This window comes from Manis pentadactyla, chromosome 9 (genome assembly GCF_030020395.1).
Source record: "Manis pentadactyla isolate mManPen7 chromosome 9, mManPen7.hap1, whole genome shotgun sequence".
NCBI classification, from domain to species: Eukaryota; Metazoa; Chordata; class Mammalia; order Pholidota; family Manidae; genus Manis; species Manis pentadactyla.
Genome location: NC_080027.1, coordinates 121,510,055 through 121,525,894, shown reverse-complemented (window position 1 = coordinate 121,525,894; position 15,840 = coordinate 121,510,055). Strand labels below are relative to the sequence as shown.

Below are 15,840 nucleotides of genomic sequence, written 5' to 3'. Positions count from 1 at the left end.
CTCTTTCCAGCTTCTCAAATCTACCTTCCCTTTTTATTCCCTGCCCCTCTTCTATACTCCCTCCATGCAAAGCAGCTCGGATTCCACACGGTTCTGCTTGTATGGGTGGCTCCACGCTGAAGCCTTTCCTTCCTTCTCCTGCTGGGAATAACCTCGCAGAGAACACAGTTAGGTGTTTCCGGCCTACTTGCCGGAACATTGGACAGCTCCCTAGAGGGCCCTGTGGGAATCAACCTCTTCACTGCCGAGGGAGTGGCTGGGGGAACCCTTCCAGAACACAGGCCCCTGGGGGCCTGGCAGGGGGCCCTGTGGTGAGGCTCTGTGGGGCTTCCTCTTTCCCATCTGGTTGAGGCCATCACAAAGGGACCAATGAGCCTGGAATGAGGTCTGGGCCTTGAGCAGGGCGTTCCTGACCTAGCCGGGACAGAGGGGTGTCTGAGCTTTGCCTGCGGAGGTCCCCACCTAGGACAGGCCTCACGGAAGCACCAGATGTTTGGGCTCAGCCCAGTGCTCAGGTGGCAGGACAGAGGAGAGGGGTCTGCAGACGGTCATCCTCATGCAGTGGCTGCCCGACCATCTCCTGACAGAGGCCTGGAGATGGTTTCCACCAAGGGGCAAAAGAATTGCTGCTGACAGATTTGGTAAGAGCTAAGAGGAAATGTGGCAGAGGCTCACGGTGAATGGCTTCCGGGGTAGCTTTTGTTTTGTTTTCTTGAGTTGTGTGAGTCAGGAAGATAGAGACCTACTTGAGCTTGGCTGACGAGGGGTCTTGCAGAGCAGTTGGAAAAGCCAGTGGCGAGTCATGAGGAAGGTAGAGTTGTGACTGGAAATGTCAGTGCTGCTTCAGACCAGTTGTTACTGCTGCAGTTCAGACGAGCCCTGGGTTCCGAGAGGCCCCCATCCACCCCACACCCGATTCTCTGAACTAGAAGAGGAAGCCGTGATGAAAGAAACGGCCCTATCTTGTCTGTAAAATTGTAGAGCTGCAAAGGTGCCTGGAGCTCCCTGGTCTCACTTCATGATTTCATAGATGAGGAAACTGAGGCCCCAAGAAGGGAAGTGACTTGCCAGAAGCCGTAGGTCATTTGATGGTCTTGCATTCACTCTCACAGGGAAACTGCAAAGAGCTGAGCCACAGGGCCGGCTTCTAGTCAAAGCCCGCAGCCCCATGCAGCCCGCACACTCTTAGCATCAGCCCCTTGGGGTGCAGGTCAGTGTGAGGTGCTCTTGGACCTGACTGGGGTCCGTGGCCAGCCTCTAGGCTGGGAACCACTCAGATCACTCCGCCTGCTTCCTGCCACCCAATCAACAGATATGCATCTGACACCTCCTTGGCGGTCAGCCTGGCACTCAGTGGAGCCCTGCGGTGGGAGCAAAAGAAGCGTAATCATCGACAGCATGTCTGTCTCCCTCCTAGGCACATCTGACTGGGGAGATGGGAGTAACACATGTGAAATAATCATTGAACAATAAAAGGCAGCATATAATTCGATGCTGAATACAGCCATACAAGCTATAAGAGCACCTCCGAGGGTCCTTGCAGTAGTGTATTTAAATTTGCGAGCAGCTACTGACGTCCAGGGCACGTGGTCATTCGCAGCTTTGCTGCAGCGGGAACCTGAGTGTTTGAAGCATGGGGCTGGTGCTTCCGAGTGAGTCCCTGAGCTCGTGAGTGAGCTGAGCAGCCCTCCTGCAGCCGTGCCTCGGCCGGCTTGTTGCCTCAGCACTGGCAAGGGCAGGAGGGTAAGCAGAACTCCAGGGATGCCACAAAGCCTTGTCTGCTTGAGAAAAGTGCCCGTTACGGGAAAGGAGAGACACAAAAGGCCCATCAGCTGGTGGTATAAGGAAACACACAGGAAGTATGTGACACTTGACAAAAGTAAGATTCAGGAGAAAGGCAGGGACTAGAACCAACCTGTATACACCTTTCTCCATTTGGGAATTCAAATGCCAGGGATTTTAATGTATTAGGAGAGCAGGGAATGAGGAGATTACTATGGGCTGGGGAAATTCTATGGGGAAACTACACAGAGAAGGTGGAGTTGGCAGCACTGGGCACCATCTAGTCAAGGCAGAAGAAATTGCACAAAGATGTAGAACAGAGGTGGGCAAAATCCTGCTCACGGGCCAGATTCCATGAAAAAAGTTTTATTGAAATGCAACCACACTCATCCAATGGCCGCTTTGTTCTACAATGGTGGAGTTGAGTGGTTGCAACAGAGACTGTATGGCTTGCAAAAACCTAAAATATATACTACTTGACCCTTTATAGAGAAGGTTTGCCAACCACTAGTGTAGAGAAAGGAGTGAACAAATGCTGTGGCATGTGGGCCAATCTAGATTAAATGCCCGAGGAAAGTGAGAAATGAGATTGGCTACCAGAAAAGGACTTGTTAGGCCTGGAATGACAGCGACCATACATGCCTTTGAGGGGCCTGACAATGTCCAAAACACTTTTGTACATGAGCTCCCTTGGTTTTACCTTTGCATCAATCCTATTAGGGAATAAAGGATTTGTATTCCAGACGTATAGATAAAGAAACTGAGGCTTAAAGAGGTTATCTGTTCTGCATCCATGGATGTTTTGTTGCCCTTGTCTAGCTTGGATTGATACTTAGCCTATAGACACACACCTGATCATCTACATTTGCTTTCTTACAGCACTAAACTATGTTTTCTACCTTTATCTTGCATCTACCTACCACTTCAGCATTTTATTAAAAATAATAATAATAATAATAAGGGAGAAATGTGGGATTCACATATAAATCAAGTATAAAAGTCAAACGAATATTCATATCTGACCTGATTGTTTGTAGTTCATAATGCGTGATCAAAACTGAAAGTTTCTGTGATGACTGCCCTTGCACTATTCACCATGTAAGAACTTATTCACTATGTAAGAATTTGTTCACCATGTAAGAACTTGTTCATTGTGCTTCAGAAGATCGGAGACTGATGAGAATTAGGCTTGGGGTGGATTAATGATTGTGCATTGAGTCCCCTATACAGAATTTTATTGTTGTTAACTGTTAACAACCATTTGATCAATAAATATGAGAGATGCCCTCTCAAAAAAAAAAGAGGTTATCTGGCTTCCTCGAGATCACTTAGTAATGGTGCTCAGAACCCAAACACATGCCTGTCTTCACCCTGCAGGGATTTCCTGCACCTTTACCATGTGCCAAGCTGGAACTGGGCTCTGGGGTACCATGGTGCATAGGTAGGCTTAGTGCTTCTCTCACAAAACTTAGTCCAAATTGGAAGGCAAGGCTCACTGCACTGTAATTCTTAAAGAAAGTAAGGTGTTTTTTTTCTCCCCCTGTGGGCATTGGGGTGCCATTGAAGGTTCTGGAGCAAGTATCTATTATCTGCTTCATGCTAGAAATCACCAGGCATAAAGAAATTGAAGTATGACATAGTCATTAAGGAACTTCTGTCTAGTTGGGAAGAAAACTCAAGATGGATAGGCAGCTCGGAGGTTAATATAAGTCGATGCATATTTAAGTGCCAGATAGTATAGCGCTACCTTTTGGATGTGGGTCAGTGCTAACCTCGCTGGACTCAGTCTCCTCATCTGTGAGCTGGGTATAATTGCACATTCCTGGCAAGTGTGTGGTGAGGACGAAATGAGCTAATATATGCTAAGGTGCCTGGCACATGGGGAGCCAGTAAAGAACAACAGGACCATCGTCACCATCATTCAGAGAGGCCTGGGCAGATGCAGATGCTGCAGGTGGGCAGCCGGGGGGATGAAGTATGGAAGCAGTATGAAGGAATAAGAGGCTAATGAGTTTAAGAGGGAGAGTGAAATTCTTGGCAAAATGAGATTTGTGTGACCCGGGTCAAGAGGAGAGGGACATGAATGTGTCTGATTCTCCTCAGCCCAGTCCTTGCCCTGGGCTCCCTCACTGCAGCAGCAGCTCTCAGGGGCTGCCCTGTGCCCCCCTGGGGAACTAGAAGCCACAGGACCCACTCAGAGCCTCTTCTTCCCTGAGCATCAGTTGCTCTCCAGTGACCAAAATTAAAATCTACGTAAGTCATTGATTAGAGTGCAGAATTAGCCAGTGTTTGGTTTTTTTTTTTCTTAAGGTAAAATAAAGTTCAACTTAGGGTAAATCTGCGCTGAGATGAGCCCCAGACTGCAGGGGATGGTCCTCTTAATTTTGTTGTTAAGGGCATTTTAATGGCAAAGTTTGAGGATCACTCTCTCGGGGGGCCTCTCTGCTCTGGCCTCTAGCATCCAGCCCCTTCACTTGCTGTGCCAGTAACCTCAAGTGCTAAGAGAGGACACAGCCCTGCCTATGGCGGGGCATGTGAGCACAGGCCTGTTTTTCCCTGGCGTTTTGGACGCACCGGTGCATTGGGAACAGCTACACATCTGCTGCCAGCGCCAGGGCCTTAATCAGAGCCAATGAATTCCATGCCGGATGTGCCAAGGTGTGTGCAAACTGCCTGGGAGAAACACATCACAGGCCAATGCCTGTATTTGTTCAGTCATAGCAGAGTGACCTCCCTCCCCTCTCTGTCTCCATCATGGGCCGTCCCAACAGACAAAACTCTATCTGCTTGGTTTCCCATGGCTTTGTACCCATGGACAGAGACAAATCTTTCCCTTTGGGGACTTGAGAATCTGGCAGGTAAACAGAAATTGTGGTCTTTGCTTTACCTCCTGAAGGTGACTCTATTATTGATCTTGTTCACACAACAGTTGCTGCCTTTTAAGTAAACCTTTGGGCAGTGGCTATCTACGGGCACCAAAGCATTAACTCTGTAGCTGAGTGGGGACCCTTGGGGTCTAAAACTGCCTGCGAGGGGTCTATACCACCTCTTCTCAACATTGCTGCACATTAGAACCACCTGGGAGATTCTTAAATCCACCCGTTTTGTCCAGGCTGTACTCAGACCAATTAATCAGAATCTCTAGGATAGAGCTTAGGTGCTGCGTTTCTAAAGAACTCCAGATGATTCCAGATGCACCCAAGTTCAAGAAGCCCTGGTCTAGATTCTATACCTCCCCTGGGTGGGAAAGGCTTAGTGGGCTCTCGGGGCTGTGCCTGGCTGGCTGACTGGCTGGCCTCCTTTGGGAGGTGATTCATTCGGCTCATGGGTCAGGTCCTGTCTGCCAGGTCTGGTGTGGGCAGCAGCCATCCCAGCCCTGGGTGCTGACATCCGGGGTGTGAGAGTCCTCATGCTGGCCACACAGGGCTCCTGGCACTCCCAGACAGAGGGGTGAGGTCAGGATGGCTGTCTTCTGCATCAGTCCTGGAAGGGGTGGCCACAGCCACTTGCGTCACTTCCCCAGGTTTGTGGTGGGAAGTGGGGAGAAGAGATGGGTTATCTGCTGAAGGAAAGGGGAACCAGAAGCGGAAACCTTATGCTCTGACTCTTGCTGTATTCAAAACCAGGCCTGGAATACTGACCTTTGAAAGCCATGGCATGCCTTTTCTTAGAGGGAAATGGCTGTAGCTCAGCTGGAAACGATGAGAACTTTTCTAGGAGCTTCTAGAGTTTTCTTTCCACCATGTAGCTCTTTTTTGTAGAGGAGTATGAGAAAGCTATTAACTGCTGAGGAGGGACAGGCAGACGGAATGGACCGCGTAATAGTAACTGGACAACTGGGCTTGCTGTCTGGAGGCTCCCAGGGTTGGGTCATGGTCAGGCACATCTGGTCCATAGATACGGCCCATGGGGTGGAGGCTGGAGGGGGATCTCTAGGACCTCACCAGGGGAAGGGACGCACAATGGGGAGCTTTATTTGAAGAGTCCCTGGATTAATGATTCCCCCAGTGAATGAGACAGCTGTGAGGACTCACCTCAGGCAAACAGGAGATGCCCGGGGGTGTGCTTCTGCTCAGGTGGTGTCAGTGAATCAAGGCCCTGAGTGGCCCCTGCATCCTGGCGGCTGCCTCCTACTGTGGAGGTTACGCATCTCTCTGTAGGTGCCACTGTGGCCCAGTGTGGCACAGGGACCTGACCCACTGATCAGATACACCTCGGATGTATATTGGATGAGTATTTCAGAAATGACATAATTTTTAGGCCTTAGCTTAGCAGCCCTGCGGCATGGATTTCAGTGATCATTGTGGGAGGGGCAGAGGCAGCACCCCAGGGGGGCCACATGATGAACTGGGAGGAGCATGGGTTCCAGGCTTAGACGGGACTCAGTTCCAAGCTCTGCTTAGATGCTTACTAGCAGTGGGACCACGGGCATATTTCTTCACCTCTCTGAGCCTCAGTTTCATAATCTATAAAATAGGAATAATATACACAGTGTGCAAGAGAGGGTATGTGTGAGTACCCAGCACAGTGCTGGTGTCAGCAGGCGTCCCGAGGAGGCGTACAGAGGGGGAGCGGACAGGCCAAGGGACGATGCTGTGATGCAAATCGGGTGTTGGCTCATTTCTGCGCTGGGGGCGGGGGGGGGTGGTGGGAGGAAGGCCACACCAGCTCCCCTTGGCAGCCACAGAGCTGAACATGTTATCAGCTGGGTGGGATTGGAAAGTGAGAGGAGGAAGTGAAGACAGCCTGCTGAGTGTGACGTGTCTCCCAAGGGACGGGCTTGCTGAAGGGAGGAAGGCCAGAGCAGGCCCTGCTGGGTGCCCGTTATGATGGCAGCGTGGCTGTGAGGTTCCCCAGCAAAGCAGATACCACCAGACAGTGTTGGACAGTGTCATGAAGGCAGCCCGGAGAACAGTTGCCCTGCTTCTCTGGGCCTCAGTTTCCCTATTTGCCAAAGGAGAATCCTGATCTGCCCCAAGTCTGCTAGATTTCTAAGATCAGTCAAATTCTGGGTGGGTTTTGAGTGACCTGTTTATTCCCCCAAACTATGGCTCCTATACTCCTGTTCACACACAGGAAACAAAACCAGGGAGGTGGGTAGCAATGAACTTGAGAAGCTGACCAAGGGACAGAGTTGCTTGGACCGCACAATGCACTCCTGAACTCCATCCATGGTGTGTAGGACACTGACCTTTACCTCATTTTTGTTCTTCCCTTGCTCTTCCATGGGGGGCCAAGAGCGTGGAGGGGGAACCAGGGGAACCTACAGGAAGAATAAATCATAACACTATGAGAAGAACGCAGCAGAACAGGCCTGGGATTTCCTTTTTGCTCTGCATATACTTACCGTAGGGCTTTCATTAAAAAGTTATTAAACTCCTCTTAGTCTCACTTGTCTCACTGGTAAAACTGGGTAATAACCTGTCTCCGAGAGTTTTAGTTGTGAGGGTTAAATGAGGTGATGCATGCCAAGCACTTTGCACAGAGGAGGAGCTTAGTAAATGTTGGTTGTCCCTATGGCCCAGTAGAGGAGGTCTGTCCCCTCAGTTATCGTTGGCTACAGCCCCCTGGCCCCACCAGTCACTCATTCAGCTGACAAATATGTACTTCTTACTATGTGCAAAGCACTGTGGCCAGTGCCGTGGGCCTGAACTGGTGTCCATGTGCCCTACGTCCTCTGGGTCTGCAGGAATTGCCGTCATTCCATCAGCATATGCTGGGATCACGTGTACATTCCCGTTGCTCCAGCTCTGGTGTTATTTCCTTGAGGAGATGGATCACGGCTCACATTTCTCTGCATCTCCCATTGCATCTAAATGCATCTTTTCCATAGCAACTGTTGGTGATTCACTATGTTCATAGTCGGTGTCTGTGTGCCAGGCATTTTCACACTGGTCTCAAAACAAGCCCGAGGGGTAAGTTTTGCTCCCATTTCGTAGGTGAGGAGACTGAGGCTTAGAGAGATTTAGGTTACTTCCCCAGGGTGGCCAGCTATGCAGTGGTACAACTGGGATTTGACCTCCAACTGGTCTCACCCTGACATCATGCTATCAGTTTTCACCACTTTGGGGGAAGGTGCCCACTTATTCGCACTCAGGGAGCCTGTGGGAGGGTGTGGTCACTTCCTTTCTTATCCTGAGAACCACTGCACACCCACCCTTGCTTCTGCGTCTGTTCCAGAATGTCTGTAAACCCGCAGAGGAGACTCCGCGCCCGCCCACACTGCAGGAGATCAAGCAGAAGATTGACAGCTACAACACGCGGGAGAAGTACTGCCTGGGCATGAAGCTGGTGAGAGGACTGCCCCCCACTTCCCACCGCGCCCCCTGCCCCCCTTCTGGTTTGGCTCCTCTGCTCCCCCTCTGGGTCCTAGGTCCCTCCCTTCCTTCAGGAAGGCTCCAGAGGCCCAGGGGTGTGAAGGCTGATAGCCTGAGCCATCAGGGGCCTCCACGTGCTTTAGGGAAACAGAACAGGCTTTAGAATAAAATCCAAAGCCAATCACTGGCTCTTTCACTTTTTTGCTTGTGACTTTGGGAAACATTCTTACCATCTCTGAGCTTCGGGGTAAAATAGAGAAATTAGTGCCCATGTGTTGAAGCTCTTAGGGAAATTGCATGATAGACCATGACCAAGGCCCGGTATTGCTTTGGACCCCAGGAGCCCTGGACAGGGGGAGTTTTGTACAGTTACAGCCCGCGTCTGGGAACACTGAAGGCCACTTTCAGTGGGGAAGGGAGGACGTAGAACCGCGCCCCCTGCTGGTGGATGGCCGCAACTGGCTCTCTGGGGCTTCAGCTAGACTGGGGCTAGGAAATCAGTGTCAGATGCGCCCCAGCGTTCAGTCTTGCAGGCTGCAGGTTTTGGGAAAGAGATGCCGGAAGAAATCCAGTGGGCTGGTTTTCTGGGCACCGCATCTACAGAGCTTTCCTGCTCCTCCCTGGTTTGGAGGGGCGAACTGAAGAAGCTACTACTGACCCTGCCTCTTAGAAGTCAGTTAGAGGACTCTCTTAAGTCAATCAGCATTTGCCTGGTGGCAGGGGATGAAGGGCAGACAGGCTGAGCCCCTCAAGGGTGGGGGACAGACAGCCATAGCAGTCCCACGTGTCCTCTGTGGCAGCTGATACTGTGGGCTTTGTCTGGCCCAGTGCCAAGTGACAGCATCTCTACCCCTCCAGATTCCCCAGGTCAGCAGAGACAGGAAGGGACTCAGGGAGACAGGGGGCTGACTTGGGTGGCCCTGAGATTAGGAAAGACCTCTGCAGCACCCACACAGCCTGGGGCAATGGCCCAGAGTGGCAGATGGGGATCATGCCAGACAGACCTGCCCTGACCCCACGTGATATCCCCCCACTGGCAGAGTGAAGACGGTTCCTATACGGGTTTCATCAAAGTGCATTTGAAACTTCGGCGGCCAGTGACGGTGCCCGCTGGGATCCGGCCCCAGTCCATCTATGACGCCATCAAGGAAGTTAACCTGGCGGCCACCACGGACAAGCGGACATCTTTCTACCTACCGCTCGATGCCATCAAGCAGCTACACATTAGCAGCACCACCACGGTCAGCGAAGTCATCCAGGGGCTGCTCAAGAAGTTCATGGTTGTGGACAACCCCCAGAAGTTTGCACTGTTTAAGCGGATACACAAGGATGGGCAAGGTAGGAGCGAGCTCCCAGCTAGCAGCTCCATTGCCCGGCTCTGTCTGTGCTCACCCACTGAGCCCCTGCCAGGCCTGGGTGGGAGGAGCAGGCTTCTGGCACCACGGTCCAGCCATCACTGTGGCGTCGAACCTGCTGAAGGGCCAGGCGCATCCTGGGCAGAGCACCTGACGGGGAGTGTACGCCCCCTGGTTGTGCCCCTTGCTGCATGTGAGACTTCAGGAAAACCATGCCTGGGCTTGCGCTTGCTCATCTGTGGGGTGGGAGGGAGTCCTCCCACCGCCCCTTCTCTTTTGGGAGATGACATGGGTGAGTGGAGACATGCTTCAAACTCTAAGTAGACACCAGAGTTAAAAGGTTATTACCCTGTCTGTTCTTGCCAGGTTAATTTTATTAGGTCAAAGGTTGGCTGCTTCCGGGTATAACCACCCCGCTCTGCCTTCCCAGTCCTGCCTCACACCCTGGGCCCCTGCCCCTCTTTTCCGAGAGGAGCCCTCAGCCCCTGCTCTCCATTTGCAGTGCTCTTCCAGAAGCTCTCCATCGCCGACCGCCCCCTCTACCTGCGCCTGCTGGCTGGGCCTGACACCGATGTCCTCAGCTTTGTGCTCAAGGAGAATGAAACTGGAGAGGTGGAGGTAGGTCCTGGCCCTTGGCCTGTTGCACAAGCCCAGCCCTCAGGGCACATATGGTGGGTGGCCTGGGCACCGTCTCACTACCCAGCCCAGGTGGGAGCCTGCAGCAGCAGCGACCTGAGAAAGTGGGGCTGGGGTGAGCCCTGGCCTGAGGCTCAGCATTCACGCCAGCATTGTAAGCACCCTGGGGGGGAGCAAGTCGGGGCCTGTGTCTGGCAAGGCCTGTGGAAAGACAGGATTTCATGCTATTTCTGAGAAGTCAGGGTGGCAGGGCGCTGACCAACTGTACTCAGGCCCAGGCTGTTGCTGCCCCAGGATCACCTGAGACCCAGCAAGCCCCATCACTGGGCTCCACTGACATAGATGTTTTGGAGCCATTCGTCTCTCCCTGGGTCTTAAAAACTGACTTCTTATCCCAAAGGGAGCAAACCAGCGCCCCTGTGGCATGAATTGGGAGGTACCTGCCGTGAAACCTGGCTGGTGCTCCCTGCAGCTGGCAGTACTTGGCAGGTGGCATCCTGAAGCAAGGGCCAGGAGCCAGGGAGCAGCTCAGAGGAGGCCTAGGGTTTGGGGAGCAGAATGGGGTCACTGTGGAACATGGGGAGACTGAAGCAGGCAGGGGACTGTCCCTTCTCCCTGCTTCAACCAACAAGTTCTGCTCCCATCTGCTTTATTTATTGGAAAGCATGGGAGATTTTGTTTGGAAAAGTGTTCCACTGCAAATGCTTGAACACTGCTGGCCTAGGGAGAAGCTCCTGGGCCTGGGAGCTCAGGGACCTGGTCCAAATTCTAGTTTTGCTGCCACAAGGTACACCATCTTCCCTCTGTGGACTTCCGCCTTCTCGTTTATACAGCATGAGGAATAAGTCAGATAACCTTAATATTCCTTTGTGCTTGAAGAGCTTAGGAGTTGAATCCCTTGGCCCTCTGGGGCCGTTAGGTCCTGGGTGAGCCTGTCAGACTCACCCTATGTGCTAAGAGGCCAGGTCCCACCCTGGCAGGCCCAGGCCAGCCAGGCTTTGCAGAGCTCTGCAGGTTTATCTCATTATCCGCTCTGCCGGGAGGGAGGGAGACGAGATGAGAAATCAGGCCGAGGAGGGTGGAGTGAAGTGCTCGGTGTCACACGGTGGAGTCAGGCTGAAATTCTTCTCCTGAGTCCAAGGCCCACTCTCTGCCATGTGCCTTTTGTGGTTCTACGCGTTGGGAGCCTGTGGCCGATCACTCCTGGAGCAGGCCAGCAGGGGCGTGAGCAGCTTAGCATCGCTGCTAAGGTCTCAGAGAAAATTTAAGATGATTTGTTCTCCAAATACAAACACGGCCCAGGGACTACTAGCTCGTGGTCGTGAGATAAGAATATTTGGAACTTGTGGCTGGTGTGACACGGGAGAGCAGGCTTTACCCATTGCACCTGCTGCTCGGAGCAAGTAGAGCAAACAGGTGGCGGCAGCAGGCCCTTGCGTTGTACGACTTCTAACCTGTCTCCATTCTGTCCCCCACCTCGCCTCTCAGTGGGATGCCTTCTCCATCCCCGAGCTCCAGAATTTCCTAACAATCCTGGAAAAAGAGGAGCAGGACAAAATCCAGCAAGTGCAGAAGAAGTATGACAAGTTTAGGCAGAAACTGGAGGCGGCCTTAAGAGAATCCCAGGGCAAACCTGGCTAACCGGTCCTGCTTCCTCTTCTCCCAACGCCCGTGGATTTATTTTTACTATTAATTATTTTGCAACAGATACTTTTTCTCAGGACATCTCTGGCGGGTGCATTTGTGCCCACCCAGCAGTTCCAGATGTGGCACAAAATCTCTGATGGCCATGTGCGTGCACACGGGGTGGAGTCCTGCCCTTCCCCACCCCCACTGTGCCCTTCTGCACTCTTGCCTACGAGCAGAACTCATGTCAAAGAACAGCCGTCGTCCTCGCAATCGGCAAGCCTTTCACAAACCAAATAGTTGCCTCTCCCGTCATCAACACAAGCCGACAAAGGAAAGAAGAAAGGTTTTGGAACTCTGTGTTCTTTCTCTGGCTTTAATTCTTCTTCAATTTCTCTCTTATTTGCCACTCACAGTACTTTAATTTATGAGTCAAAGATTGTAGCATACTCCTTTAGCAGTTCTGAGCTAAGCCCCGGAAAGCAGGATAATGCTCATCACAGATTGTTCGCCATTGTCCCGAGGTGCCCGTTGCTCGTGCTCAAGGGAAAGTTGCCAGGCTACTGGCCGCAGAAGTCAGGTAAGGACCACCGAAGCTGAGGGTGGCTCAGGACTTCCAGAGAAGCTGCAGTCTGCCCGGGCCCTCTTCCCCCAAGAGTCTGTGCATGTGTAAACCCAGAGGCATATATATCTGCGTATGTCTGGTACTTAGCCACGTTTTTGTCTACAATGGTGCGTTTAAGTTACAACTTCAAAATTAGTGTTGCCATCATCTCACGATTCCACCAAAAGGAAACCAGCCATTTACCATTTCAAAAGTCTCCTGCTGAGTATGGAAATCAGGCAGTCAAGAGAAAGCAAAAAGGCCTTGCAGAGAAAGGTGTTCAGCCTTCCCCCAGCTAGAGAGCCGGGGAGGGACTGGCTGCCTGGGTTTCCCCCTCGGCTTCCAGCACTGCCTCTCCCCTCCCATTGGGGCTATGGAATCTCCAGGGGCTGCCAGAGGAGCTGCCTTGATTCCAGAGTGGGGGTCCTCCAACTCAGCCAACCTGGAGTCCCTTGTGTCCTGAAGCTCGGGCCAGCCCCGTGGCACTGCACCCAGTGAGTCTGTGGGCTGGCCTCCTGCTGACCTCAGTGCCTTTTTGTTCTCAGAGAGAGACAGCAGCAGTGCACATTTGCTTGAAGCTCTGCTGCTGGCTTGCTCTTGCTACGAAGTGAACCACACGATGTGGGAGACAAGGCCAGGAGAGCCCTTGCTCCAAGTATGGGGCAAGGGTCATGACCTCCTTCCCATCTATGGTCCTGGGCTTTGACTTCAAAGAAGTGATGTCAAATTGCATTGATGGGGCAGGTCAGGTTCCCAACTCTACATTTGTACTGGCTCCTTGTTTAGGTTCAGATTTAAAAACAAACAAGCCAAACTACACAAGCAAGTAGCCAGGACTGGAAAAACACTCCAGTGCCGAGGGAGGACTTTTAACTTTCAAAGTTGGGCTGGTTTTGCAATCTAGCCTCGGAGAGACCATTTCTTTGCCATCCTCTGCCTTCCCAAGTCCCTCTTGGGTTGGTTGGAGCCCAAGCTTCTTGTGTAGCCTCAGAAGCCCCCTCCCTGACCCTTACTGAGTGCACACTGCCCCTGATCCCAGAAGGAAGGCAGAGCTGCAAAAGCAAGACAAGCCAGCAGCTCAGAAAGATTTGTTACGCCACAAAAACCCTGGTTATCTGCCATCTCATGCTCAGCCTTATGACTTCCCTCCCTTAAAAACTCTCTCTCCCTGCTGTGTGTTAAAGGGAGTAGGGGGAGTCCTTTTTCCTTCCTGCTGCACGTCTTTTACATTAACGGAAGGCATGGCTCCCACCGTAACCGCTGTGAATGCTGCTGAGAACCTCCCTCTGATGGGGATGGCTATTTTATTTTTTGAGAAGGAAAAAAAAGTCATGTACATATATACATAATGGCATATAGCTATATATAAAGAGGGGTGTTTATGAAATAGGAAAATTATGGGAAAATTCAGACTTTATCTCATGCACAGTTAGACCAGGACCCACACTGAGGTCCCAGCCTCTGAAAACAGTATGTATGCTACCCCTTCCCTCCCAGAGGCGGGCATGGCTGCTGGTAGTGCCTTCTATTGTGGTGTTGCCCAGTGTGTAAGTGTTTGTTTTAAGGATACTTTCTTTGTTAATGTCTTTCTTATATGCGTTTTTAAAAAAGTAATAAAAGCTTGTTGCAAAAATGATTCAGACTGGAGATGTCTTTCTTGCACTTCACCATCTCATGGAAGCTGGCAGCTGGGGAGGAGGGTGGGAGCAGAGGGGAGCACAAACACCTTGGCAGAGTGAGATTTTCTTTTGCCAGTGAACAGAGGAATGAAGGCTGCTGTTCAAATAACCCCGAGGAAGCTGTCCAAATGCATGAGCTGGAGGCTGCTGCCCGGGTGACCAGTCATTCTACATTCCCACAGAGCGGGAGAGGCAAGGGGACTTACTACAGGAAGAGACAGTGAGTTAGAAAAGAGGAAGGCGGCTCTGGAGCAAAGGATGATTAACGCCGGGATAGACGCCGAGGTAAGCAATGATCCGTCCATTTCCGGAATGATTTAAAAATAAGATAGGAATGTGTTTTTGAAAGTTTAAAAACATGTCACCTGCAGGAAGAGGGCTAGATTAGATGACTGAAACCCTCCTGTACACTTTAGCATTACCTAGCTTCCATCAAAGGAGCATGTTGGTAATGATGGAAAAAAACCACAAGATGAAATTCTTGCTCGCCTTCCAGTACTGGCCACACATCATACAGCAAGCAGGGGCCCTCGGGCTGTGGGGGCTAATCAGCACTCGTCTGTGCACCCCCTATGCCCCTGTACAAGAGCACACCCTGTCCAGTAGGCACTCTGAAAATTATGCAAGGATGAGGCACGTCTGAACATTGATTCTCCTAGACTGATGATATATCTTTCAGTAACTTCCCTAAAACCTAGAAATGAACCAGTTTCTGCTTCTCATTGAAACTTAATTTGGTTACAGTTTGGGGATTAAGTTTGAAGTTGTAAATTTGACCTCAATATAGATTATTTAGCTTAGCACACAGGAAAAAGAACCCATTACACAGCCTAACTCTCACCTGCCTTCTTACATGTGCCTGTGCTGTTTACGAGGAAAGGGAAGATGACAATGCACGTGTGTCATCATTACTAGAAAAACCATTCAAAGCACAGGTCTTGACAGCACTATCATAGCAGAATATGAGCTAAACCACACTTCAGAGTGGATACTCATTGTAGCCCCAGCCCCATCAGTCACGGACTTTGTGTCTTTAGCAGGGATTGACAAGACAACACACAACCTCTTGATCCCTCCAAGATTGTGCAAAACTAATCATGCTTGAAAAAGAACTTTATCAAGTATGACAAGTTATCTGTATTCATGTAAGGACAATGTTTCACCCCTACTATATAGGCCATACTCCCTCAGATTAAACTCTGTCTGCCAAAAATTTTGTTGTAATAGAATCTTGGTGGGGGTCAATTTCTAGAAATGCCTTTCTCAGCTCTATGTGCTCATGCTGGCAGAGAGCAGATGAGTGAGAGTGAGTTGATTTCAAGTGAGTCACAAGGGGAAAGGCCTATTATTCTGGACTTAGTAACAAAAGGTTGGAGGCCTCCCATCTTCATAGCCAATCCTTCCTTGCTTTTCAAGCTCCAGGTAGTAATTTGTGAATATTGTGGATATTTTCAAGTCTTTCTTATCAAGTCAAGATGAGAGAGAGAAAAAGGAGTAAATTGAAGTGTAATTGTTTTTTGATGGTAAAACCAAAGACCTCTAAAGGAGCTCAGCTCAGCCCTTAGTCCTTCCTATCGTACAAGGAGCACTTTGGTCCCAGAAATGACTTGCCTGAGCTGAGCAGGGACCAAAGCGATGGTTCCGAACCCTTCTGGCCTCAAGCGATCCTGCTGGGAAGCTGACAAAAGCGTCGTGACCTCTCTCAGGAGGGTGAGCATACAGAATCCTGCACACTATTTCAGGGGTTCACAGACCTTCTGAAGACCAACTGAAGACCCCTGCTGCAAGCCCTAGGTGAACAAGTCTGGGACTCTGAAGCATTTTGGACAACTTCACTGTAA

The 15,840-nt window shown here is 51.0% G+C and overlaps 1 protein-coding gene across 2 annotated transcripts in view; it reads left to right on the top strand.

The window, feature by feature from the left end:
- Positions 1–13,956, top strand: part of RASSF5 (Ras association domain family member 5) — a 63,402-nt gene extending 49,446 nt beyond the window's left edge. For both annotated transcript variants that reach the window (XM_036909796.2, XM_036909797.2), the window contains 4 exons: positions 7,963–8,073; positions 9,140–9,437; positions 9,957–10,072; positions 11,579–13,956. In XM_036909796.2, the coding sequence (XP_036765691.1) occupies positions 7,963–8,073; positions 9,140–9,437; positions 9,957–10,072; positions 11,579–11,731 (678 nt within the window). In that variant the 3' untranslated portion in view covers positions 11,732–13,956. The remainder of the gene's footprint in view (positions 1–7,962; positions 8,074–9,139; positions 9,438–9,956; positions 10,073–11,578) is intronic.
- The last annotated feature ends 1,884 nt before the right edge of the window (positions 13,957–15,840 follow it).